The 26,077-nt window shown below is 41.6% G+C and overlaps 1 protein-coding gene across 2 annotated transcripts in view; it reads left to right on the plus strand.

Moving 5' to 3' along the window:
* The window catches only part of FTO (FTO alpha-ketoglutarate dependent dioxygenase), an 802,194-nt gene that overhangs the window by 181,936 nt on the left and 594,181 nt on the right, over window positions 1-26,077 (plus strand). For both annotated transcript variants that reach the window (XM_073605012.1, XM_073605013.1), the window contains exons 5-7: window positions 5,051-5,130; window positions 9,430-9,573; window positions 12,261-12,380. In XM_073605012.1, coding sequence (XP_073461113.1) covers window positions 5,051-5,130; window positions 9,430-9,573; window positions 12,261-12,380 — 344 coding nt within the window. The remainder of the gene's footprint in view (window positions 1-5,050; window positions 5,131-9,429; window positions 9,574-12,260; window positions 12,381-26,077) is intronic.

A 26,077-nucleotide genomic window follows, 5' to 3' on the forward strand; every position in this document is an offset into this window, starting at 1 on the left:
AAGAATGGCCTTTCAATGAAGGGGTATATACAAACTAGTACTAAAATGATAAATAAAGTATTATGTTTTTATTTGTATAGCCTAATCGTAGTGGTACTCCAGAAAATCAGTATTGAATATTTTCTCCTTATTTCTGATAACTCTGATAAAGGAGTTATCAAAATTGGAGCAGCCAGAATCTGCAGCAGATGTGCATGGCAACTAGTCAGCAGTTTGTTACCCCAGCACTTCATATTCCTGATATGTGCCTGCTGTACCATGTAGCTGTATGAGAAAGTATCCTGTTATCTTTGTATCACTTTCTTTGTGTGAAATCCCTGGTGTTCCTGCCAGTTCCCCTGCTTTTCTATTAAAAAACTGACCACACTAAGCAGGAGAGCACACTGTGGTCAGTTCTTTACCCATGCTGGGAACTCGGTATGCTCTCTTCCAATGATCAGACTTGTCCTGACATGCCCTTGCTGTACAGCCATTCACTGGGAAACTCAGCGTGCTGGTGCTTCTTCTCCTCCTCCTCCCCACCCCCCCAGCTGTTATGCAGCGGAGAACAGAGGGAATGTGATCACTTATAAAAAGGGAAAAGGGTATTTCTAATGTGTGTGTGTTTTTTTTTTTTTAATATATCTATACAAAAATGTGTTGCATTTAATTTATATTTTAAACTGAGTGGGTTGTTTTACAAGGTGATCATTTACAATCACTGTAACTGAACATGCTGAATATAGAAACTGATTACCATGCACAGCTGCTTCAGATTTTCGGCACCATTTAGGGCTAGTTTACACTTGCCTTGGTTAGTAATACACAATAAAATGCCTACCACTTTACCATGCATTTTTTTGTGTTTTTGTGATGCTTTTTTAAAGCTTTAACCTCTTGACGTCCGAACCATAGCCGAATGACGGCTACAGTGTGGACCTGAATTTCCGGGAGGCCGTCATATGACGGCCTTCCCTTTGAATGCTCCCCGCGCGCCCCCTGCAGGCGCACACTGTGATCACCGAGTCACCAAGACTGATCACCGAGTCAGCCAATGACAGCTCATCACATGTGTAAACAAAAGCTCGGTAATCGGTTGCTTTTTCTCCTCACGCTGACAGCGTGAGGAGAAAAGAAAGCCGATCACTGGCTTATGTGCAAGGGTCCTGAAGAGGATGCCAATCAGTACCTCCTGCCAATGCCACCTGCCATTTCCACCTGCCAGTGCCCACCAGTGTCACCTATCAATGCCCATAAGTGCCACCTATCAATGCCCCCAAGTGCCACCTATCAATGCCCACCAGTGGTGCCAATCAGTGCCTCTCTCATCAGTGCCACCTAGCAGTGCTGCCTATCAGTGTAACCTACCAGTGCTGATCAGTGCCCATTATTGCCACCCATCAGTGCCCATCACTGCCACCTATCAGTGCCACCTATTAGTGCCACCTATCAATACCCTTCAGTGCCACCTCTCAGTGTCACCTCCCAGTGCCCACCAGTGGCGCCTATCAGTGCCCACCAGTGCTGCCTTATCGGTGCCCATCAGTGGAGCCCATCAGTGCAGCCTATCGGTGCCCATTAGTGCAGCCTCATCAGCATACATCAATGAAGGAGAACAAAAAACCTGTTTGCAAAATTTTATAACAAAATATATAAAAAATATATATATATATTTTTTTTTTAAATTTGGTCTTTTTAATTTTTTTTTAACATAAAATGATCAAATACCACCAAACAAAAGCTCTATTTGTGGGAAAAAAAATTATAAAAATTTCATTTGGGTACAGTGTTGTATGACTGCTCAATTGTCATTCAAAGTGCGACAGCGCTGAAAGCTGAAAATTGGTCTGGACAGGAGGGGGGTTTAAGGCTCGATTCACACCTATGCATGTTGCTTTTGAGCGTTTTTGGAGGTTTTTTTTTCATGCTTGCCACGTTTTTGAGCCACGTTTTTGAGCCGCGTTTTTGCCGCGTTTTTGCCGCGATTTGCGTTTTGCGTTTTTTTTTTTTCATTTTTTTTACAGTCTTACAAAAAAATTACAAAAAAAAAAAAAAATTAAAAAAAAAAAAAAAAAAAAAACGGCAAAAACGCACCAAAAACGCATCAAAAACGCTGCAAAAATGCAGCACTTGCGTTTTTGATGCTTGTCCATTGAAAACCATTACATGCAAAACGCTGCTTTTTGCATGAAAAAAAGTCCCCGACCCTTTCCAAAAACGCTGAGATACAAAAAAGCATTGATGTGAACATGTTCCATAGGAACCCATGTTAAAAAATTCCCGTGCATTTCTGCAAAATGCATCAAAAAACGCGCTAGTGTGAATGGGGCCTAAGTGCCCAGTAACCAAGTGGTTAATGAATATTGGCATATGCCCTATGTGTGTTGGTTTTCATTTTTTTTTTTTAAGGGGGGTATTGTAAAACCAGATGTAAGGCATGGTTAGGTGTTGGTGTGCAATCTCTTGTTTTTTGTTTTTTTTTTTTTAATTTTGGTGTTTTTTGGTGGTTCAGTAGTATTCCCACTCATCAGTTTCCCGGCTTACTAGTGCTTCTGCTCAGCAGATCTCCAGCTCATCGGTTTCCTGGCTCAGTAGATTTGGTTTAGTAGATCCCCCACTCAGTGTTTTCCCTTAGTAGTACCCCCACTCAGTAGTACATTCAATCACCCCCATCTGCTCAGCAGTAGTGCATTGTCCACCTCTCAGTAGTAGTAGTATCCCCCTCCCCACTCAGCTGTTCATTAGTAATCCCCACTACCTAGCCCCACTACTCTGCTGACCCTCTTGTCTACCGAAGCTCTGCTGGACTTCTGATCTGCTCTTCCTCTCTGCTGATTCCCTGACACTCATTTTTCTGCTTGGTCCTCACTTAAGTCCCCACTCACCTCCTGCTATTCCAATCACACGTTGTACAGCATGTGTGATATCTGCTGATCCCCCTGCTCTAGTCCCTTTGCTGCTGCTTCACACTGAACACCACATTCTGGGCGTGAACACAAAGCACGGCAAATGCTGAGGCATTGGGGTGTACACAGGCCACTGCCTGATGCTTTGTTTTGCTGCCACAGCAGGAATTCTACCATTTGTTGTGCATTGAAGTGGATGAGACTGCACTGCAACTGCCCCACAACCGCACACAACATGCAGTTAGGGGGTTTAAGGCCTGGTTCACACCTATGCATTTTTTTGTGCATTTTCGGTTTTGCAGAAACACACTACAGTCCATTTAACATGGTTTCCTATGGGTCATGTTCACATCTGGCTTATTTTGTGGAAAGGGCCAGAGACGTTTTTCTGATTTTTGGTTCCATAGACTTCAGTGGATCAAAAACATGTATTGAAAAATGCAAAATACATCTGGAATATGCAAACTGGAACCTGCATAGGTGTCAACCAGACCTAAACAGGCATTGAAGTGTCAATACAATGCCTCCTTGCCGCCTGTTTATTGCTGTCAGAGAAGTGATCCTAAAGCATATTGCACTTCAGACAACAAAGCTGGTCTAAATGAGGCCATAGACTTCTATGGTGGCATTGAGATGATGAAAGCAACATTGCTATCATTTCTGAAGCATAGAGAACTCAACAGTGTGTACAGGACTGTATGGTAACCACATCGCAACAATGTATACAGGACTGTTCAGTAACCACTTTAATTAGTGACAGGTGATTTGATTGGCATTCAGAATGCTTTGAAAAGTGTCAAATTCCACATTTTGAGGCACGTGTAAATGAGGCCTTACACTCTGGGAGAGGCCTTAATCATTTGTTCTGTCCTGTCTGTGCTGTCCTCTTTGTTGCCCATCTAGTTTAATAACAATGTGTAGACACTAATTGTATGGAACTGCACAATGTGTCTCCGCGTTCAGAAAAGTTGGACAGCCATACATTCTCTCTGTTGCTGTGCTGTTTAATGTACTGCACTAGACCTTCTTTAACACGTGGAAAAATCTTATAATAAAAAGAAAACCCTTTTTTTTTTTTTTTTTTTTAGAATGTCCTTATTAATCTCCTGTGCATTGCCTATATAGCATTTCCCAGGATTCCCTCTGCTATTAATATGATATTAAATTTGAATGGAGGGGAGCAATGAAATTTTAGTAGTGCAGATTATAAAATAATGATCTAATTTCCTGAATTAAAATGCGGCATTAACTCTTTGATTTATATAGCGCTTATGGAAAATTTCCTGATCAGGTGCAGATCTCTTTTGCTGTTTGACTGACAGGTGGGTTGCCAGGGAAACAAGTTTCATCTGGCACCCAGCATTTAAACGAACTCACAAACATTTGGCCTACGGCCACTCATTTTAAGACGGCATCTCCTGTTTTGTCCCTGTGTCAAAAGTCACTTTGCAGGAATAAATAATGCCCTGCAGCCATTCTCAGAAAGCCTTGTATATGTAGGGAGATAGATTGGTTCTAGTCAACAAATAAAGATAAATTGGTGCACCCTTTCACACCTCTTTACCCTCACTTGGCTCTTGGACTGATTTCAGCCACTAAAGAGCCTGCTGAAGGGAACATGTATTTAGTATTTCAAAGCAATCGTTTTCTGCTGGGAGATAATTTTCACTGAATAGTTACAAGGGGAGTTAATACTACTAATAAAATAATATTCCAAGACAACACTTGGACCCTTTTATCACAAGTATTGCAAATTACAAGTATAGTAACTGTTGACTAGCATGTCACTTATTTCTGTAGCACAATCATCAAAGTGTAGATTTTTGGGAATTGCTTGTATGATATGGCTGACTGAAGTACACTGTGATCCCAGTTGACAATTAGTGTATAAGAAGAATCCAGACTACACAGCTCTTTCGATAGAGCAATGAGCTGCAGCCAAAAGAATAAGCTCATGGTTCTATGACATTCCTGCAGTGAAATAGTTGTTCTTTGCATTTGCTAGATTTTGCGCTCCATAAACACCTATGGGTACAGAAAATGATGCTTGCGTAATTTTTATTAACTTGGGTACTGTATCCAGTAATAATGATTGTTCAGGATATTTATAGGAACTGTATCTGATCAATTGTATCCTGTGTTTTTATATATGGTTTGTTCAACAGGTGACCTGAATAAAACCCACCAGCACTGTGTGATTGCTGGATCACAGCCTCGTTTCAGCTCCACGCACAGAGTAGCTGAGGTATGCTCTTCCCATAGCCAAAGTGTAACTTGTGCATTTCTTTATACATTTTAATTTTTTGGAAAGTTGTGTCCTGCTAAAGATTAAAAATTGTCTGAGAATGTTTTACTTATTAAATGCTGCCTTTTGTATGCATCAGTGGGACATGCGTCCAAGATTTTAAATTTGTAGGCAAACAAGTATATTGCTTTAGATATAATGAATTGCATAAAATGCCTTCATATTTGATTGGATAGGTTGCAATAACATTTGGGGCTGTAGGTTTACTTATTGGTTTCTAATGACTAAACAGAAGGTAAAAGATTGAGTAGTGTACACATTGTTGCTGCTGAAGAAAAGTAGATTTATTTTTTCCTTTGGAATACTTGGTTTGGTTGTTGCCGTATTAGTGCAATTAGTACTGCTTGGACCTTGAAGAAGGGGACATACCCCAAAAGCTTGTCCTGAAAAATTGTATGTTAGTGCAAATAAAAAAAGTATCACGGGCAGTACTCCTTTGGAATGGAAGAACATGGCGGCACTCAGGAAATATTATAGCAACATAGAACAAATCAAGAGACATGACCGCAACCTGAGAATATGGCCACATTCAGGTTCTGGTAATATATAATTTCAGACACTCCAGCTTTCCTTTCCTCACACCATCAAGCACAGCTTAACATAATGCCTGTGACCAGCTTTTTGTTCATATAAGAAGGATGAGCTTTGGGGTGTGGTTCAATGTTAAATTTCACTTAAAGTAGAACTATAGGCATTTTTTTTTTTGGATAGAGTAAGAGAGGGTTATAATCCCTGTTTGATTTTTTTTTTCACTATCTGTGTCCCATTGCAGAGATTTCCCTTCAATTCCTGTCCCATAGCCAAACAGGAAGCAAGAGGAAATCACTGCACAATAAGGGAATTCCTTGGGGACCCCTAGGACACTAGAACTTTTGTCCCCATTGGAAGATTTTCCCACTATTACTTTTCTGGGGACAACCCAAAATTTGGGATTTTCTTTTACTTTCACTTTCAATAATAAGAGCCCCTTCACTCTGCCAGCACACGGGCGTCAGCGGTAAAGCGCCGCCAAAGTAGCTAAAGTTTACCGTTGTTTTTGTGGTGCTTTTTGGGAGCTAGCGGGACACTTTTAACCCCCGCTAGCAGCTGACTAAAGGGTTAAAAGCTCCCACAAAGCGCTGCTGCTGAGGCGCTTTGCAGGTGCTTCAGCGGCGCTGCCCATTGATTTTAATGGGCAGGGGCGCTTTAGGAGCGGTGTATACACCGCTCCTAAAGCACCTTGAAGAAGCTGCTTGCAGGACTTTTTTTGAAGCCCAAATGGCACTCGGGCTTTCACACTGGGATTGCAGATGAGGCTTTTTTCAGGCACTTTACAGGCGCTATTTTTAGCGCTAAAGCGCTTGAAAACGCCTCCATTGTGAAAGGAGTCTAATGGTAAACAGGCCAATTAGAGTGGATGAATCTACCTAATGGGAACATAGACAGCAATAAAAACTAACTGGTGTTCTAATCCTTCTCCACTCCAAAATCCAAAATTGGAAAAAAAAAAATTGCCTTTAGTTATACTTTAATACTGGGTTCACACTGCAATATGGAGCGGCTTACAACAAGCGGTCCGGCGCATCCCTGGTCACCTTTTTAGGTCCAATTTCAATCTGAATTTTAGGCTGAATTTGGACCTAAAAGGGACCAGAAGACGCACAGGACTCCTGTGCAATTAAGTCTGGAGCCGCTCCAGAGATGTGTGAATCGGCTCCATAGAGAGCCGGTGACAGTCTCCTGGCATGCAAATTGGATGCATAAAAACCCACATCCAATTCTCAATAGTGCGAACTCAGCCTGAAGCGGAACTTCAGGAAAGATTTTTTTTCTTGTGTTGTGTACAAACAAGTTTATATCATGCAAAAGGTACAGCCAGAGATGTCTCTCATATATTGAAGGAATCATGTTGTTTAACCCCTTTCCTCTCCCCCAATCCAGACCTAGAAAAAGCATCACTAGAGGTAACTTGTTTGCAGAGGCGGCTCTCTAATTAGGCGAAATAGGCGGTGGCCTCAGGCCTCGCAGTCATAGGGGCCTCGCACAGCTGGATTGTTTACCTAATCAGAGAGCCGCCTCTTCCAGCAGCAGAGGTATCCGCCATCACACAGTCCTGAGTCCCCTCGTTTTGTTACAGGGAGAGATAACAAGGCTGCGAGTGAGACCTGTGATCGGAGCTCACGTACATCTCCGGATCACAGACAGGGAGAGCCGCTCAGCATAGCCTGTTCTGACAGATCTCCCCCCTCCCCCTGCTGCCCGCACAGCCAAACAGAAGAGGAAAGAGAGCTTCTGCTCCTCCTCCTCCCGCCCTCTCCTCCTGTGTCTGCCCCGCGGCCCGCCCACTCTCCTCGGCAGTGTTCTCTGCTCTGCCTCAGAAGGGGATGTGTGGGCGGGAAGATTCATGCTGAAGAAGAAAACAGAAAAGGAAAAGGGGAGTCTGATCCATCCATCCCTCCAGTCCCTCCTGCGTCCCAGTGAGTACACTGATGTAGGGGATGCTCTTCCTTCCCTTCTTCCTCCACCCCCTTCTCTTTCTTTCTTTCTTTCTTTCTTTCTTTCTTTCTTTCTTTCTTTCTTTCTTTCTTTCTTTCTTTCTTTCTTTCTTTCTTTCTTTCCATCTCTAATTCTTTCCATCCATCCCTTTCTTTCTTTCTTTCTTTCTTTCTTTCTTTCTTTCTTTCTTTCTTTCTTTCTTTCTTTCTTTCTTTCTTTCTTTCCTTCCATCTTTCTTTCCATCCATCTTTCTTTCTTTCTTTCCATCCATCTTTCTTTCTTTCTTTCTTTCTTTCTTTCTTTCTTTCTTTCTTTCTTTCTTTCTTTCTTTCTTTCTTTCTTTCTTTCTTTCTTTCTTTCTTTCTTTCTTTCTTTCTTTCTTTCTTTCTTTCTTTCTTTCTTTCTTTCCATCTTTCTTTCCTTCTTTCTTTCTTTCCTTCCATCTTTTTTTTCTCTTTCTTTCTTTCCTTCCATCTTTTTTTTCTCTTTCTTTCTTTCCTTCCATCTTTTTTTTCTCTTTCTTTCTTTCCTTCCATCTTTTTTTTCTCTTTCTTTCTTTCCTTCCATCTTTTTTTTCTCTTTCTTTCTTTCCTTCCATCTTTTTTTTCTCTTTCTTTCTTTCCTTCCATCTTTTTTTTCTCTTTCTTTCTTTCCTTCCATCTTTTTTTTCTCTTTCTTTCTTTCTTTCCTTCCATCTTTTTTTTCTCTTTCTTTCTTTCTCTCTTTTTCTCCTTCCTTCCTTCCTTCCTTCCTTCCTTCTCCACCCATCCCCCTTTATTTCTCTCTTTGTGGCAGCCTACCAGAATAGGTAGGATCTGTGAGAGCAGCTCCCCTGTGCAGCTCTGCTTGAGGAAAATATATCTTTATTATGCCCACTTACCTACCCCCTGTACTGTCCACTCCCTAATAGGGGTGCAACGGATCAAAAATCTCACGGATCGGATCGATCCTCGGATCAGAGTCACGGATCGGATCGATCCTCGGATCAGCATAAAAAAAAAAAAAACACACAAATCTTGTTACACCCACCGGAGTTTTAGATTTAAAAGCCATTTTCAACACAAAACCGAGCTTATATGCATAAATACAGTATTTGTGCATATAAGCTCAGTTTTGTGTTGAAAATGGCTTTTAAATTTAAAACTCCGGTGGGTGTAACAAGATGTCCGCTTGCCCCCTTCTCACTCTATCATTATTGTACTGTGCAGGAGTGTGGGGTGTAGCAAGATGGCGGCGACGAAATGTCACTTCCTGTCGAGACAGCGGCCACTTCCGGGTGTACCAAGATGGCCGCCGGCTCCGGAGCTAGGCCGAAGCCGGGGCCTTTCCTATGGCTGAGGCCCGAAAAGTGCTCCGCGGATCGCGGGTGTGCCGATCCGCGGAGGGTGATCCGTACGGATCACGGATCGGCAACGATCCGTTGCACCCCTACTCCCTAATACAGTTCATTTTCATCCCTTGAATTATTTTTCCCATTATGGGAGTGAGTGGGGCCTCATGTCTAAGTTTTGCCTAAGGCCTCACAAAGTCTAGACCCGCCTCTGCTTGTTTGTACACAGCACAAGTCAGATTTTTTTCCCCTGGAGTTCTGATTAAAGTATCACATATTTTAATGTATTTCACTTGTAAGATGTAAATCTTGATTGATGTTACTCAGTGTGTTTAATATATTTTATTCTGATGATTGCTTTCCTTTGCATAGGGTTAGGCAGGTTTTTTTTTTTTTTTTTTTTAACTTTTTTGTTTATTTGTTTGTTTTCATAGTGTTCTAAAGGTACACTAAATTATATAGACGTAAGATGTAAAACTGCTCTTGAGAATCTTGTGGTGATTCCCAGTACTGGGGAGCAAATGTTGAAATCAATGGAAGGGGACATTTTAAAGCTAGCAGAGGAGATTCACAATGAGGTAAGATAAAACTGAATTCTGATATTGCCAAATAAATATAAAGTTAATTGTTTTAATTAAGAGGTTGTGTTAATAAATGCTGAGAGGGGTAGCAGCTTGACTGCCAATTAATGTTCTTCACAAGTGAACCTGTGCTTTGACTATACAGGGTGAAGTCTTGCTTTCCTTTTATTCCTTGCCATTTCGTCAACCCACGAGAGCAAGGAGAATTAAGTCCTTTAGAAGCTCTACGTTTTGGTTCAAAACACACCACCTGTCCCCAGATGAAACTTCTAAGTGCCTAAAATGCTGGTACCCAAACATATTTTTTGTGCTTTAGGTCCTGCTAGCATTGGGTCATTGGTAGGAAGGTCTGACTATTGTGTGACAGTTGGTATATATGAATTCTTAGATGGAAATCCAGAAACACAAGGGTATTTATGAGCATATGAAGGGATCCAAAATAACAGAGCTTCACAACACTCCAAATCCTAAAAAGACCATGAATTTATGAATTTGGAGTACCCTAATTTGGCTGGACACAAAATATATATATATATATATATATATATATATATATATATATATATATATATATATATATATATATATATATAAATAATATAATTATTATTTTTTTTTTTTTTTCCGTTGTATTATTTTAAATGCCTCCACCAGAAATTAGTAAGCATTTAGTGACAGGGGTGGGAGTAAGTTGTGTGAAGTTATACCTAACTTTTTTAAGCCTATAATGTGAGGTTTATGTCCTTCACCAAACTCTACATCAACAATGTCACATAAACTCACTGGCCACTTGGTACACCTTGCTAGTACAGTGTTGGACGCCCTTTTGTCTTCGAAACTGCCTTACTTCTGTGTGGCATAGATTCAACAAGGTGTTGGAAACATTCCTCAGAGATTTTGGTCCATATTGACATGATAGCATCAGGCAGTTGCTGCATATTTGTCGGCTGCACATCCATGAGGCAAATCTCCCATTCCACCACATCCCAAAGATGCTCTATTGGATTGAGATCTGGTGACTGTGGAGGCCATTGGAGTACAGTAAACGCATTGTAATGTTCGAGAAATCAGTTTGAGATGGTTTGAGCTTTGTGACATGGGGCATTAAACTGTTGGAAATAGCCATCAGAAGATGGGTACACTGTAGCCATAAAGGGATAGTCATGGTACGAATTGTAGCCTCAGTTTCCTGTTCTTAGCTGACAGGAGTGGCACCTGGTGTGGTCTTCTGCTGCTGTAGCCCATCTGCTTCAAGGTTTGATGTGCTGTGAATTCAGAGATGGTATTTTGCATAACTTGGTTATAATGAGTGGTTATTTGATTTACTGTTGCCTTTCTACCATGTCAAACCGGTATGCCCATTCTCCTCTGACATCAACAAGGCATTTCCATCCACACAAATGCTGCTCACTGTATTTGTTCTCTTTTTTTGACCATTCTCTGTAAACCCTAGAGATGGTTGTGTGTGAAAATCCCAGTAGATCAGCAGTTATTGAAGTACCCAGAACAGCCGTCTGACACCAACAACCATGATAGAACCACTTGCTCAGTAGGGAAGGATTGCTAGAGGAACTTTACTGCACTGAATGTTAGCAAAGAGCTGGAAAATGTAATTGTACACATAGATAGGTTTAAGTGTTGGCTTGGATTTTATTGTCTACTTTAAAGACAATACAAAATAATATACATGTTACTAGATTAATGCAAATAGTATTCGCAAACTGTTACTACTGCAACCAAAGTAAGTGATATTGAGGACCCCAGCTATAAAAGATTAACTGATTTTATCCTCTTTTGAAAAGAGACGGCTAAGGTTGTTATCATAACCTTGTGTAAATGCAGAAATGGTCAGTATAGTAAACTTGGTGCAAAGTTGTTCACTTTAAGATCACTGATAAGTGAGCACTCTATTTGTCTGAAGTAATAACTGTAAAAATGTGGCAAGCCAGGCAATTCTGTGGATTGTTAAAAAAATACAGTGTTCATTTAAATCCACAATATATAACTGGATTTTAATATTTATAAGAAATAACACCAATATTGTTAATCTAGGGAGTATACAATTTGCTTTAGACCCCATTCACACAGGGACGACTTGTCAGGCGACCTAGTCGCCTGACAAGTCGCCTCCCGTTCTGTACTATGGAGCCGTTCTAAGGGGAGCGACGCAAGTCGCTCCGACTTAGAAAAAGGTTCCTGTACGACTTCGGGGGCGACTTGGGGCGACTTGCATAGACTTCTATGCAGAAGTCGTTTTGCAAGTCGCCCGGGCATTCGTTTGCAGGTCGCCTCGCTGAGGCGACCTGCAAGTCGTGTTGCCCCTGTGTGAATGGGGTCTTAGGGGATTAGGAAGACATGTTCCCTGCTGGAACAAATAAGAGCATACCATCCTCTGGATCAGTTGCAAGTTTAGTAATCTGAAAAATTCAGGCTTTTAATGTATTAATGCATTTATTTTTTAATTTGGTTGACGATGGACATTTTTTTAAATTTAATCTAACTATATAATTAGAAGAGTGAGAATCCATCAAAAATTACCTACAGGTAAACATACAATTATAACTCAAACTGTTAACTTAAAAAAAAAAAAAAACTCCTGTCCATTTAATGTGTGCAAAATTGTTTAACTGTATGAAATTGTACAGTGGTTGTTAATTGCACTAAAACTGTATATCTCCAATTAGGTTGAATTTGAATGGTTGCGCCAATTCTGGTTTCAAGGAAAGCGATACACTAAATGCAGCAATTTCTGGATAAAAGCAATGGCTGATCTAGAAGATGATTGGAGGCAGATGGAAACTATGGTGAGATACATAGCTAGGAACATCTGTACTTCTACATGAGGGACTACAATCTGTAATGTTTGTATTTGTTTTCAGTTAAAGTTATCTCTGTAGTAGAAACATTTGTATGATGCAACAGACCTAGTGGTGATGTCACATAGATGTAATAGTATGGTTAACGTGCAATTGTTACACTTCTACCAGTGCATTTACCAGACCAGTGTTTCTCAGACAGAGCGCCATCTGGGTTCCCCCAGGGTGCTGCAAGCATGGGACTCAGTTTACTCTGGATCAGCATCATGATTTGCCATGGTTTGGCATGCCGAGCTGCTCCCAACATTCAGGAGGAGACATAAGTCTGCATCTTCCAGACCTCCTCCAACTACTGTCATCTGCTGCGATGCTGGAGCCAAAAGGTTTGGTTCTGATTTGAAGAGGGGGCTGTGTGATTGGAGGGCTCTGTGATGGAGAGATTCATGTATACGGAGCCTCTGACATGAGGGGTGACTCTGATTGGTGATGACCTGAAATAAATGACAACTACCAGCTGGAAACCAGTGTCAATACAAGTTAAAGCATATATCCCCAGCAGACCATGGGTTTTCAAAATTAAGTCCAAACCTTTTATTAAAGCAATCACATCACAGCAGCAAAAGTGCAATGTTTCAGAGCCATGCAGGACCCCTTCACCGGACGTGTAATGATCACATGCCCGATGAAGGGGTCCAGTGTGGCCCTGATACTTTGCACTTTTACCGCTGTGATGTGCTTGCTTTATTAAATGTTTAGATATTACTTTGAGGATCCATAGTGTGCTGGCGATAACTGGCATGATAGAAGGGGCTTCTGATTTAAACTTAATATCACCAAGGCGGCTGTGTGCATTGTCCCAGGCTCAGGTTCCCTGTTGATAAGTAACATCTACGGTGAGAAACACTGACAGTTCACATTTTGTACACCAGGTCTAGTCTGGAGGGGATCTGTAGCGGTTTTCTGTTTTGAAAACTGTCACAATCATTTTGTTAATTAGACATGGAACCCACACTGGTTTCCATTTCACTCTGAAATGATAACTGCCAGGGGTGGTGCAGATAGACTGCTTTGCTAATGTGGTGCACGCCACTCACACCAGTATCCTGCACCATTAAAACACAAAAATGTAAATTGCTTAGTAATTCCCCCATTTATGTCTTGGATATGTGTATAACTAAAGCTCTCTTTGTAACTGGCCTGTCTTTAGAATTCTGTTTGTATGATGAGGAGCACCTCAAGTAAAAAAAACTGTACACTTCTGTTGCTTGGTTTCAGAATTGTTTTTTTATTCTTTACAATTTAAGTCCAGAATGTCCGTTTTTTCTTCTCAGATTTTTTGCTACTTGGAAGAAAACTTGCTACACACTCCGCTTAGTATTGGCTTGCATTATGTGGCTTTTTATTTTTTAAGATGCAACTTGACCTATCAGTCATGTTCCTTCTCATTTATTTTTCTTGCATTGGTGTCAATGGGAACACATTGTAAAACATTGCCTGTGCAGATCATGTATGTACAATCTGTTTGACTTGCTTCTACTACAGTGACCTTGTAAAATCAAACATACTTTATTTCTCAGTAACATCTGGTGACCAAATACATCAAACTCAAAACCAAGAATGTTAGAAGAATCAAAAGCACATCTTAAAAGTGATTAGTTTTCCTTAACACATCTGAAATCATGCATTCTCACTGTTGCCTTTTGCTTGCTTTGATTTTGTGACCTGTGTACATAATGTCTTAAACTGACCATACACGGTTACTTTTTTCATTCAGCCAGTAAGGTGCATGGATAATTCTCCCTTGCTGGAACAGTATATTCGAACAGTGGCACCCACTGCTGTCAGAATACACTGATCAGTGGATGCAACTGCTGATCAATGGAATATTCTCCAACATGTCTCTTCGATGGACGTTGATTAAGTACTTCTATACCAGGCACTTATACCCCCTTCCTGCCCGAGTCAATTTTCAGCTTTCAGTGCTGTTGTGGTTTAAATGACAATTGCACGGTCTTGCTACACTGTACCCAAACAGAATTTTTATCAATTTGTTCCCACAAATAGAGCTTTCTTTTGGTGGTATTTGATCGCCTCTGCATTTTTTATTCTTTGCTAAACAAATAAAAAAAGACCTAAAATTTTGAAAAAAAAAAAGTTATTCTTTTGTTTCTGTTATAAAATTTTGTAAATAAGTATGTTTTCTCCTTCACTGATGGGCACTGATAAGGCGGCACTGACGGGCACTGATAGGCAGCACTGATGGGCACTGGTAGGCAGCATTGATAGGCGGCACTGATGGGCACTCATGGGTGGCACTGATGGGCACTGATAGGTGACACTGGGCACTGAAAGGCTGCACTGATGGGTACTTATCGGTGGCACTGATAGGTGGCACTGATGGGCACTGCTGGGCACTGACACGTGGCACTGATAGATCACAGTGATAGGCATTGGGGATGGGCACTGATTGACAGCGGCCTGGGCACTGATTGGCATTTCCCTGGTGGTCTAGGGAGGCATACCTGGTGGTCCAGTGTGGTGGCAATCCCTGGTGGTCCTGGTGGTATCCTGGTGGTCCTAGGTGGGCATACGACGGGGGGCTGCGCTGATGAGCAATCAGCACAGATCCCCCTGTCAGGAGAACAGCCGATCGACTCTCCTCTACTCGTGTCTGTTAGAAGCGAGTGAGGAAAAGCCAATCAACGACTCTTCCTGTTTACAGCGTGATCAGCCGTGATTGGACATGGCTGATCACATGCTAAAGAGCCTCCATCAGAGGCTCTTTACCGAGATCGGTGTAGCGGTGTGTCAGACTGACACACCACCGATCGCCACAATGCTCGCTCCTCCGGGTGCGCGAGAGCGGTCGTTGTGGAGGGCCGTCATATGACGTCCACCCAGAACGAGAGCCACACCGCCCTGCCGTCATTTGACAATGGGCGGCGGCAAGTGGTTAATGAAAATTCCAGCTTACACCTAACTAGCCTTAAATCTGTCCCCTCCCTCCTCCTAACACCTATGGTAACTAACCTGTGTATGAACCACGTATATATTTTCAGGCTACTTCGGTCTGGTCATGTAATATGGATCCCCTGTGTTAGCCATTTCAGCTCCAGGGGGAGAGGGGGGGAGTGCTGACAATGGATGGGTCATTGAAGCCTTTGGGTGATGTCACCACTGCAGGCTTTTCTAGCCATTGTCAGAGCACTCTGTCCTATCTCCAGCAGGTGCCACTGGCTGACACTGGGGGGAGGTCAAGTGACCAGACCAGATCACCCTGAAAATAGGTAAGTATATGAATCTTTCTTAAACAGGTTGATTAGCATGGGTGGAGGGAATGGTTTAACATCTTCCCACTCAGCCTATTGTTCAATGACGAGAGAGAGAGAGAGAAAGACACAGGCACCTCTGAGTATGGACTGCAATATTTAATAAAGGAAGTGCATTAAAAACTTACATTGAGGTTACTGTGTATAGGCACATTTGGGTCCAGTGAGCCACACTAGCAACCGTCCATGCTGTGTCTGTGAACCACGTCTCCCATATCCAGATGTAAATTGACGTCCTGGCCAGCAGGATACTGTAGCATTCAAGCAAGATCCAACCCGAGGGCGTGCCGGTGACGCCATCTCGCCCAATGCTGCGAGACGCAGATCACAGACACATCATGGACGGTTGATAGTGAGGCTCACTAGACCCAAATGTGCATATACACTGTAACCTCAATGTGAGTTTTGAATTCACCTTCTTTATTAAATATTGCAGTCCATATTTAGAGGTGCCTGTTCTGGGAGGACGCCATATGACATCCTCCCAGGATCACGCCTCGTACGTTCCCCACGGGCCAACGCTCTGGAACGATCTGTATTGGCCAGTACCATTTGACCACTGTGGCTAATCACAGCAGGTCACATGACAGTTGTACACAATGATGAAAGGCTTTGTTACATGCCAGGGCCAGCCACAGCCTATCTGTACCATGTGCTTAACTGGCCAATCACAGCTAATCATAAACACTGAATGAGTAGTTTTCATTCAGTAAAAATGGTTTCTTATAACTATAAGCAACCATAGTATATATATACAGTATCTCACAAAAGTGAGTACACCCCTCACATTTTTGTAAATATTTTATTATATCTTTTCATGTGACAACACTGAAGAGATGGCACGTTGCTACAATGTAAAGTAGTGAGTGCACAGCTTGTATAACAGTGTAAATTTGCTGTCCCCTCAACATAACTCAACACACAGCCATTAATGTCTAAACCGCTGGCAACAAAAGTGATCCCCCCCCAAGTGAAAATGTCCAAATTGGGCCCAAATGTCAATATTTTGTGTGGCCACCATTGTTTCCCTGCACTGCCTTTACCCTCTTGGGCATGGAGTTCACCAGAGCTTCACAGGTTGCCACTGGAGTCCTCTTCCACTCCTCCATGACGACATCACAGAGCTGCTGGATGTTAGAGACATTGTGCTACTCCACCTTCTGCTTGAGGATACCCCACAGATGCTCAATAGGGTTTAGGTCTGGAGACATGCTTGGCCAGTCCATCACATTTACCCTCAGCTTCTGTAGCAAGGCAGTGGTCGTCTTGGAGGTGTGTTTGGGGTCGTTATCATGTTAGAATACTGCTCTGCGGCCCAGTCTCTGAAGGGAGGGGCTCATGCTCTAATAAGACAGATGAGAGAGGTGCCTCTAAGTGCTGAATTAGTAGCTGTTTATTTCCCCAAACACTTACAAAATCTGGCGAATTAAAAAGCGTGTAGTCATTGATAATGCAAATGGTCCTGCAGGCGGATGGGTCGCCGGCATGTAAAGACTCTCACAATTGTGTCCTGTGCTGTGCCAAAAACATAGAGCTACCGGTAAACTGATAAATGGGTACACACACCGAGTTCATGATGGACGGAGATCCCGGAAGTGATGTCTGCAGTGAGAGACAGGAGCCAGCATAAACAGGATATAGTCATCAGTAAGGGACGTGTTTCGGAACATTAGTAAGTTCCTTTTTCAACCTAATGACTGCAAGTGTACACACAGGTAAACTTATACTATCTTGGGCAGGGGACATGAACAAACACAAACAAGGAAGACAGGAAGTTATAATTGATATAATAATAATGAGAAACATTCTCTGAAAGATATATAATAATGGGTATACTGATAAAAATAATAATAATTAAAAAAAAACTGAAACTAAAAATAAAAATATTAGTATTAAGAATTAAAAATAAATGTCAACTTTTTTTTAAAAAATAGGAGAGGAAGGGTAGAGAATGCATATCCCATCTGCAAAAAACATGAAAAACAAAAAACACGCAACAGATAGTAATAATAGCGACCATTCATAATGGGGAAAAAAGGACAATCTCAGATATTATAAAAATATTATAAAAACTATTTAAGAATGTGTGTGAGTGTATGCACATTAGTGTGCATCCCAACAAGGAACATGCAAACCACGTGCACACGATCTCTAACGCACACACATACATGTGTCCCCATGACACGCATATATGTTTGGGACAAATGTAAATGTCTCACAAAAAGCCTACACTGGCAAAAAGACCATTCTATTGCTAAATGGGCGGGGGTAGAAGGAGGAGCTAGAGAATAGCACTGATTTAAAAATTCTCGTTCAACCCCCCCAGGGGCCAATACATTTAAAGAGAAAATCCAAAACATTTCTCTATGGCAGAGTCTTCTGAAACGCTCAGCTGGGGGAAGGTCTCCAGGCATTGCCTCAATAACCCAGACCCTGAGGCCATCTGTAGATTTTCCATGGTGATTGCGGAAATGCCTAGGGACACTATGGACGTCCAAACCATCAGTGATGAAACAGCGATGTTCGCCAAAACGCTTATGAAGTGGCTGAATAGTTCGCCCCACATAAAAAAGCCTGCAGGGACATGTCAGGCAATACAGCACATGGTCAGAGGAACACGTGGGAAAACCCTTTATGGGGTATATCTTGCCTTTCACACAAAAATCCTGACCATGCCTCATGAAGCGACAAGTTTTACATAGAGGTTTGCGGCATTGATACATGCCAGATATAGCTAAAAACGTAGGAATGGAGTGACCCAAAGGGAGAGGTTTTTTCTTTAGTTTGCTTGGTGCCACCTTACTTTTGATGCTTGGTGCTTTTCTATATGCAAACTTTGCTTTGTGGGGTAGAACAGGAAGAAGGTGCTCATCCTGAAGCAACAGAGACCAATGTCTCCATTTGTCTATGGCGAAAATGGAATTGGGTAATAAAACGCAAATCTTTTTTATCTTCATTATTTTTATTATTTATCTTTTTATTTTTATCATTTTTATCACCATGGACAGAAGGAGATGTATTTTTATATTGGAGATATGCTGTTTCCACAAGATCAGCTGGGAACCCTTTATCAAGGAATTTTTCTTTCAAAGTCTTACCTTGATTGTCATAATTACTATTCCTAGTACAGTTCTTTTTAAGTCTGCAAAATGTCTCTTGGGTATGTTATTTAGCCATTGGGGATGATGGCAACTTTTGTAATGAAGGAATGAGTTTCCTGACGTAGGTTTAGTGAAATTCTCGGCATGGATTTCCTTACCAACAAAAAACAATTCTAAGTCAAGGAAGGCTAACCTTTCTTTATCCATGCCAGAAGTAAACTGTAAACCCATACAGTTATTATTACAATGAGTGACAAACTCCGGGATTAGGGAAGCATCACCATCCCAGATGATGATCTCATCATCTATAAATCACCCATAGAACACGATGTGGGAAGAGAACGGGTTATTTTTCCAAATGTGCAAGGATTCCCATTGACCCATGGTAAGGTTAGCATATGAGGGCGCAAAATTTCCCCCCATAGCTGTCCCATTTACCTGTAAGAAAAAGTCATTATCAAATAAAAAATATTTATGGGTAAGACAAAAAGAGGTAGCCTCAACAATAAAGGAGGCTTGTCTGGGATTCAGCATGGGGTCTTGGCACAGGAAGGATTGTATAGCACCCATTCCCACATCGTGTGGTATGGAGGTTTATAGAGATTGGACATCTAAGGAGACCCAGAGATAACTGGGCTCCCAAGAGTAGGAGGAGAGTAATTTCAGCAGGTGAGTACCGTCTCTAATGTATGACTGGAGAGATTGAGCAAGTGGCTGGAGAAACTGGTCGACATATTGTGAAAAGCCACTAGTAATACTTTCCATGGCCGCCACAATAGGCCGTCCAGGAGGGTCGACCAAACTCTAATGTACCTTTAGGCAGGTGGTAAAAGTATGGGGTAAAATGGACTGCCTTAACCAAAAAAGAGGCTTCTTGTTGGGTAATAATATGGTCACTGAGTGCACTTTTAATAAGAGAAGTGGTCTCCAAGACAAAGCGAGGCAATGGATCAGTTTTTAATTTTACATAAATATTAGTATCTGAAAGGAGTCTAATGGCTTCATTGACATAGTCAACTCTATTTTGAACCACTATACCTCCTCCCTTGTCAGCACGTTTTGTGACTAGGTCGAAGTTATTGGTTAGGGCGTCTAAAGCTTTCTTTTCAGAATGTGAAAGATTGTGACAGGTCTTGTTTCTAGTTTTGGTTGAATTACACATATCCTGCATTTCTGCATATACAATGCGATAAAAAGCATCAATGCAGGAGCCTTTAGACTGAGTAAGGTAGAACACAGATGTCGGTCTAAAGTTCGTATTATTAATAGGTGGAGAGGTCATACGATACTGGATATAAAGAATTTGGTCAGTCTCAGAACCTTCAAAAGGAAAAGAAGAAATTTTATGCTGGCTACTAGATTCTGTATTATGAGCATATAATTCTTCTAAGAGAGCAAGGCAGCCTAAATCACTATGGGTTAGAGTATTGTCACTAGAGGAGGCAACATGAATAATAGCCTGAGGATGATTATGATCATGTTTCACAGATTGAATGTTATAAAATCTTTTAAGAGTAAGACGACGTACCAATTTATTTAAATCCTTGAAAAGGAGAAAAGGGTTAGGCTGGGCAGAAGGTGCAAAATTAAGGCCTCGACTAAGTAGGGACATCTCTTCATTGGTTAAAAGATGAGTGGAGAGATTAAAGATTTTTATAGTACTCTCTTTTTTCTGGGATCCGGGCTTGGGTCTACCTCCTATACCTCGGCAACCTCTCCTTCGTGTTTTCTTTTTAGAGGTCTTTTCCGAGGGTGGTCGGGTACTAAAAAAGATACCGCAGTGGAGTTGGAAGAATGAGCAATAGCAGGAGGTGTCACAAGAAGAGAGTTAGAGCCGAAGGAAACTGATAGACTAGGTGGCACCATATCCACAGAGGTGTTAGGCATAGATGTGGTAGGACCTTGGATCCCAGTATCTCCATTGATACAAGTAGAAGGGATAACTGTAGGACAGGATGAGGATTTTGCTCATGCTCTGCTTCAGTATGTCACAGTACATGTTGGCATTCATGGTTCCCTCAATGAACTGTAGCTCCCCAGTGCCGGCAGCACTCATGCAGCCCCAGACCATGACACTCCCACAACCATGCTTGACTGTAGGCAAGACACACTTGTCTTTGTACTCCTCAACTGGTTGCTGCCACACATGCTTGACACCATCTGAACCAAATAAGTTTATTGTGGTCTCATCAGACCACAGGACATGGTTCCAGTAATCCATGTCCTTAGTCTGTTTGTCTTCAGCAAACTATTTGCAGGCTTTCTTGTGCATCATCTTTAGAAGAGGCTTCCTTCTGGGATGACAACCATGCAGACCAATTTTATTCTGTGTGCGGCTTATGGTCTGAGCACTGACAGGCTGACCCCCCCAACCTCTGCTGCAATGCTGGCAGCACTCATACGTCTATTTCCAAAAGACAGCCTCTGGATATGACGCTAAGCATGTGCACTCAACCTCTTTTGGTGGACCATGGCGAGGCCTGTTCTGAGTGGGACCTGTCCTGTTAAACCGCTGTATGGTTTTGGCCACCGTGCTGCAGCAACAATTCTTTTTTTCAGATCCTCAGAGAGTTCTTTGCCATGAGGTGCCATGTTGAACTTCCAGTGACCAGTATGAGAGAGTGAGAGCGATAACACCAAATTTAACACACCTGCTCCCCATTCACACCTGAGACCTTGTAACACTACGAGTCACATGACACCGGGGAGAGAAAATGCCTAATTGGGCCCAATTTGGACATTTTCACTTAGGGGTGTACTCACTTTTGTTGCCAGCAGTTTAGACATTAATGGCTGTGTGTTGAGTTATTTTGAGTGGACAGTAAATTTACACTGTTATACAAGCTGTACACTCACTACTTTACACTGTAGCAAAGTGTCATTTCTTCAGTGTTGTCACATGAAAAGATATAATAAAATATTTACAAAAATGTGAGGGGTGTACTCACTTTTGTGAGATACTGTGTTTATATATATATATATATATATATATATATCTCCTGATCACCTCCCCAGAGTAGTAAAAGTGTTACTATGGTAACACTATGTAAAAAAAAAAGAAAAGAAGAAATAAAAAATATTAAAAGAAAAAAACATCTTTACATATTTATTTTTTTTCTTTTTTTTTTTTTTTTTTTTTACCTACTGTCTCCAGTCAGTGTCCCTGATCATCTACACACCAAACATCTTTTTTTCCCCTTAATTTCTTCTTTTTTCAACAAATTGCGACAAAAAAAATTACAACTTAAAAAAATTGTGCCATGACTCTTACTAAATACCGTGGACTGCCTACTTTTCAAAAAGGGGTCCTTTGGGGATACAGTATTTGCACTGTCCTGACATTTTCATGTTTTAACCACTTCAGCCCCGGAAGGATTTACCCCCTTCCTGACCAGAGCACTTTTTACAATTTGGCACTGCGTCGCTTTAACTGCTAATTGCGCAGTCATACAATGCTGTACCCAAACGAAATTTGTGTCCTTTTCTTCCCACAAATAGAGCTTTCTTTTGATGGTATTTGATCACCTCTGCGGTTTTTATTTTTTGCGCTATAAACGAAAAAAGACCAAACATTTTGAAAAAAAATATTTTCTACTTTTTGTTATAAAAAAAATCCAATAAACTCAATTTTAGTCATACGTTTAGGCCAAAATGTATTTGGCCACATGTCTTTGGTAAAAAATGTCAATAAGCGTATATTATTGGTTTGCGCAAAAGTTATAGCGTCTACAAACTAGGGTACATTTTCCGGAATTTACGCAGCTTTTAGTTTGACTGCCTATCTAATTTCTTGAGGTGCTAAAATGGCAGTACAACCCCCCCCCCAAATGACCCCATTTTGGAAAGTAGACACCCCAAGGAAATTGCTGAGAGGCATGTTGAGCCCATAAAATATAATTTTTTTTTGTCCCAAGTGATTGAATAATGATAAAAAAAAAAAAAAAATTACTAAAAGTTGTCACTAAATGATATATTGCTCACATATGCCATGGTTATATGTGAAATTGTGCCCCAAAATACATTTAGCTGCTTCTCCTGAGTACGGGGATACCACATGTGTGGGACTTTTTGGGAGCCTAGCCGCCTACGGGGCCCCGAAAACCAAGCACCACCTTCAGGATTTCTAAGGGTGTAAATTTTTGATTTCACTCCTCACTACCTATCACAGTTTTGAAGGCCATAAAATGCCAAGATGGCACAAACCCCTCCCAAATGACCCCATTTTGGAAAGTAGACACCCCAAGCTATTTGCTGAAAGGCATGTTAAGTCCATGGAATATTTTATATTTTGACACAAGTTGCAGGAAAATTACAAACTTTTTTTTTTTTTTTTGCACAAAGTTGTCACTAAATGATATATTGCTCAAACATGCCATGGGCATATGTGGAATTACACCCCAAAATACATTCTGCTGCTTCTCCTGAGTACGGGGATACCACATATATGGGGCTTTTTGGGAGCCTAGATGCATACGGGCCCCGAAAACCAATCACCGCCTTCAGGCTTTCTAAGGGCGTAAATTTTTTATTTCACTCTTCACTGCCTATCACAGTTTCAGAGGCCATGGAATGCCCAGGTGGCACAACCCCCCCCAAATGACCCCATTTTGGAAAGTGGACACCCCAAGCTATTTGCTGAGATGCATGGTGAGTATTTTGCAGCTCTTATTTGTTTTTGAAAATGAAGAAAGACAAGAATTTTTTTTTTTTCCTTCAATTTTCAAAACTTTGTGACAAAAAGTGAGGTCTGCAAAATACTCACTATACCTCTCAGCAAATAGCTTTGGGTGTCTACTTTCCAAAATGGGGTCATTGGGGGGGGGGGGGTTGTGCCACCTGGGCATTCCATGGCCTCGGAAACTGTGATAGGCAGTGAGGAGTGAAATCAAAAATTTACGCCCTTAGAAAGCCTGAAGGTGGTGCTTGGTTTTCGGGGTTCCATATGCGGCTGGGCTCCCAAAAAGTCTCACACATGTGGTATCCCCGTACTCAGGAGAAGCAACATAATGTATTTTGGGGTGTAATTTCACATATCCCCATGGCATGTTTGAGCAATATATCATTTAGTGACAACTTTGTGCAAAAAAAAAAAAAAAATTGTCTTTTTCCCGCAACTTGTGTCACAATCTAAAATATTCCATGGACTCAACATGCCTCTCGGGAAATAGCTTAGGGTGTCTACTTTCCAAAATGGGGTCATTTGGGGGAGGTTTGAACTGTCCTGGCATTTTATGCACAACATTTAGAAGCTTATGTCACACATCACCCACTCTTCTAACCACTTGAAGACAAAACCCTTTCTGACACTTTTTGTTTACATGAAAATTTTTTTTTTTTTTTTTTGCAAGAAAATTACTTTGAATCCCCGAACATTATATATTTTTTTTAAAGCAAAGGCCCTACAGATTAAAATGGTGGGTGTTTCATTTTTTTTTTTTTTCACACACTATTTGCGCAGCGATTTTTCAAACGCATTTGTTTGGGAAAAAACACACTTTTTTTAATTTGAATGCACTAAAACACACTATATTGCCCAAATGTTTGATGAAATAAAAAAGATGATCTTAGGCCGAGTACATGGATATCAAACACGACATGCTTTAAAATTGCACACAAACGTGCAGTGGCGACAAACTACATACATTTTTAAAAGCCTTTACAGGTTACCACTTTAGATTTGCTTTTTTTTTTTTTTTTTTTTTTTTACTTTTTTTTTTTGTTTTACACTTTTTTTTAATAGCTTTAACTTTTGTAACTGGTACCAGGTTCGGGTCTCTCAAAATGCGATGGCATCTTGGGAGACCCTGTGAAAGTGTGTCCTAGTCTGTACAGTGCTGTACCCTACGCTAATACTCAACTAGTGTATGGTAGCGTTCAAAACATTCACCAATGCAAAGACCAGGATTGTCAGGACAGGAGGGACAATAATAGTGGGTGTCACGCCTATATCCGCGCTTTCTGCAGACACGTCATTTTCTTTGGGGGGCTCGTTGGGTAGGGGTACGTGCGAGGACATAAGGAAAATGCCTCTCATGCAGCTGGCTTACTGCATTTGGATTGGGAAGGTGAGGTGGAGCACCGTCTGGAAACAGAAGGGCTCTGACGATCTCTTCCTGGAATTTAAGGAAGGATCCACGCCGTCCTGAAGCTCTGTATAGAACATGAGCGTTCAGCAAAGCCAATTGAAATAAGTATACAGACACTTTTTTATACCAGCATCTGGCCTTACGGGCAACTAGGTACAGCGCCAACAACTGGTCATTGAGGTCCACCCCTCCCATATTGAGGTTATATTCGTGGACACAGAGGGGTTTCTCCACAACACCAGTCGCCGTTGTAATTTGGACCGTCGTGTCTGCATGAAGGGAGGTAAGAACGAAAACATTCTTATTATCCCTCCACTTCATAGCGAGCAAATTATTACACTGCAAGCAGGCTCTCTCCCCCAGCCTAAGACGGGAATCTACAAGCCGCTGGAGAAAGCCCCGGTGATTAGGTCGCACGGTGCCACATGCTCCAATCTGATGATCAAAAAGGTGACTAAAAAGTGGCACGCTCGTGTAATAATTGTCCACATATAAGTGGTATCCCTTTCCGAATAAGGGTGACACCAAGTCCCACACAATCTTGCCAGGGCAGTTTGTCGGCTATACGTGACTATCTTTTCCCTCGTAAACCATAAAACTACATGTATAGCCTGTGGCCCTGTCACAGAGCTTATACATCTTGACCCCGTATCTGGCACGCTTGCTGGGAAGGTACTGTTTGAATGACAAGTGGCCAGAAAACTTAATCAGGGACTTATTAACGCAGACAACTTGATGGGGAGTAAGCAAGTCTGCAAAACGTTGGTTGAAGTGGTTTACGAGGGGGCCAAATTTTGTAGAGCCAATCGTATCCAGGGTTTCCACGAGGACGACAGAGTTCATTGTTGTTGAAGTGCATGAACCGCAAAATCTGCTCGTATCGTGCCCTGGCCATGGAAGCAGAGAACACGGGCATATGGTGAATTGGGCCAGTGGACCAATATGGCCACAACTCACTCTTTTTGGTTATGTCCATGAGGAGGAAAAGGCCCAGAAAGATCTTAAATCTGGAAACTGTAATTGATTTCCAATCTCTGGCAAGGGAGGACTGGGGAATAGTGGCGATGTGTTGACCAGCGTACAAATTGCTTTGGTCCACAATAGATCTATAGAGATCTTCGGTGAAAAACAGCAAATAAAAATCCAGTGACGTAAAATCAACTGTTTCC

Source organism: Aquarana catesbeiana, linkage group LG11, assembly GCF_042186555.1.
Source record: "Aquarana catesbeiana isolate 2022-GZ linkage group LG11, ASM4218655v1, whole genome shotgun sequence".
Taxonomy (NCBI): Eukaryota; Metazoa; Chordata; class Amphibia; order Anura; family Ranidae; genus Aquarana; species Aquarana catesbeiana.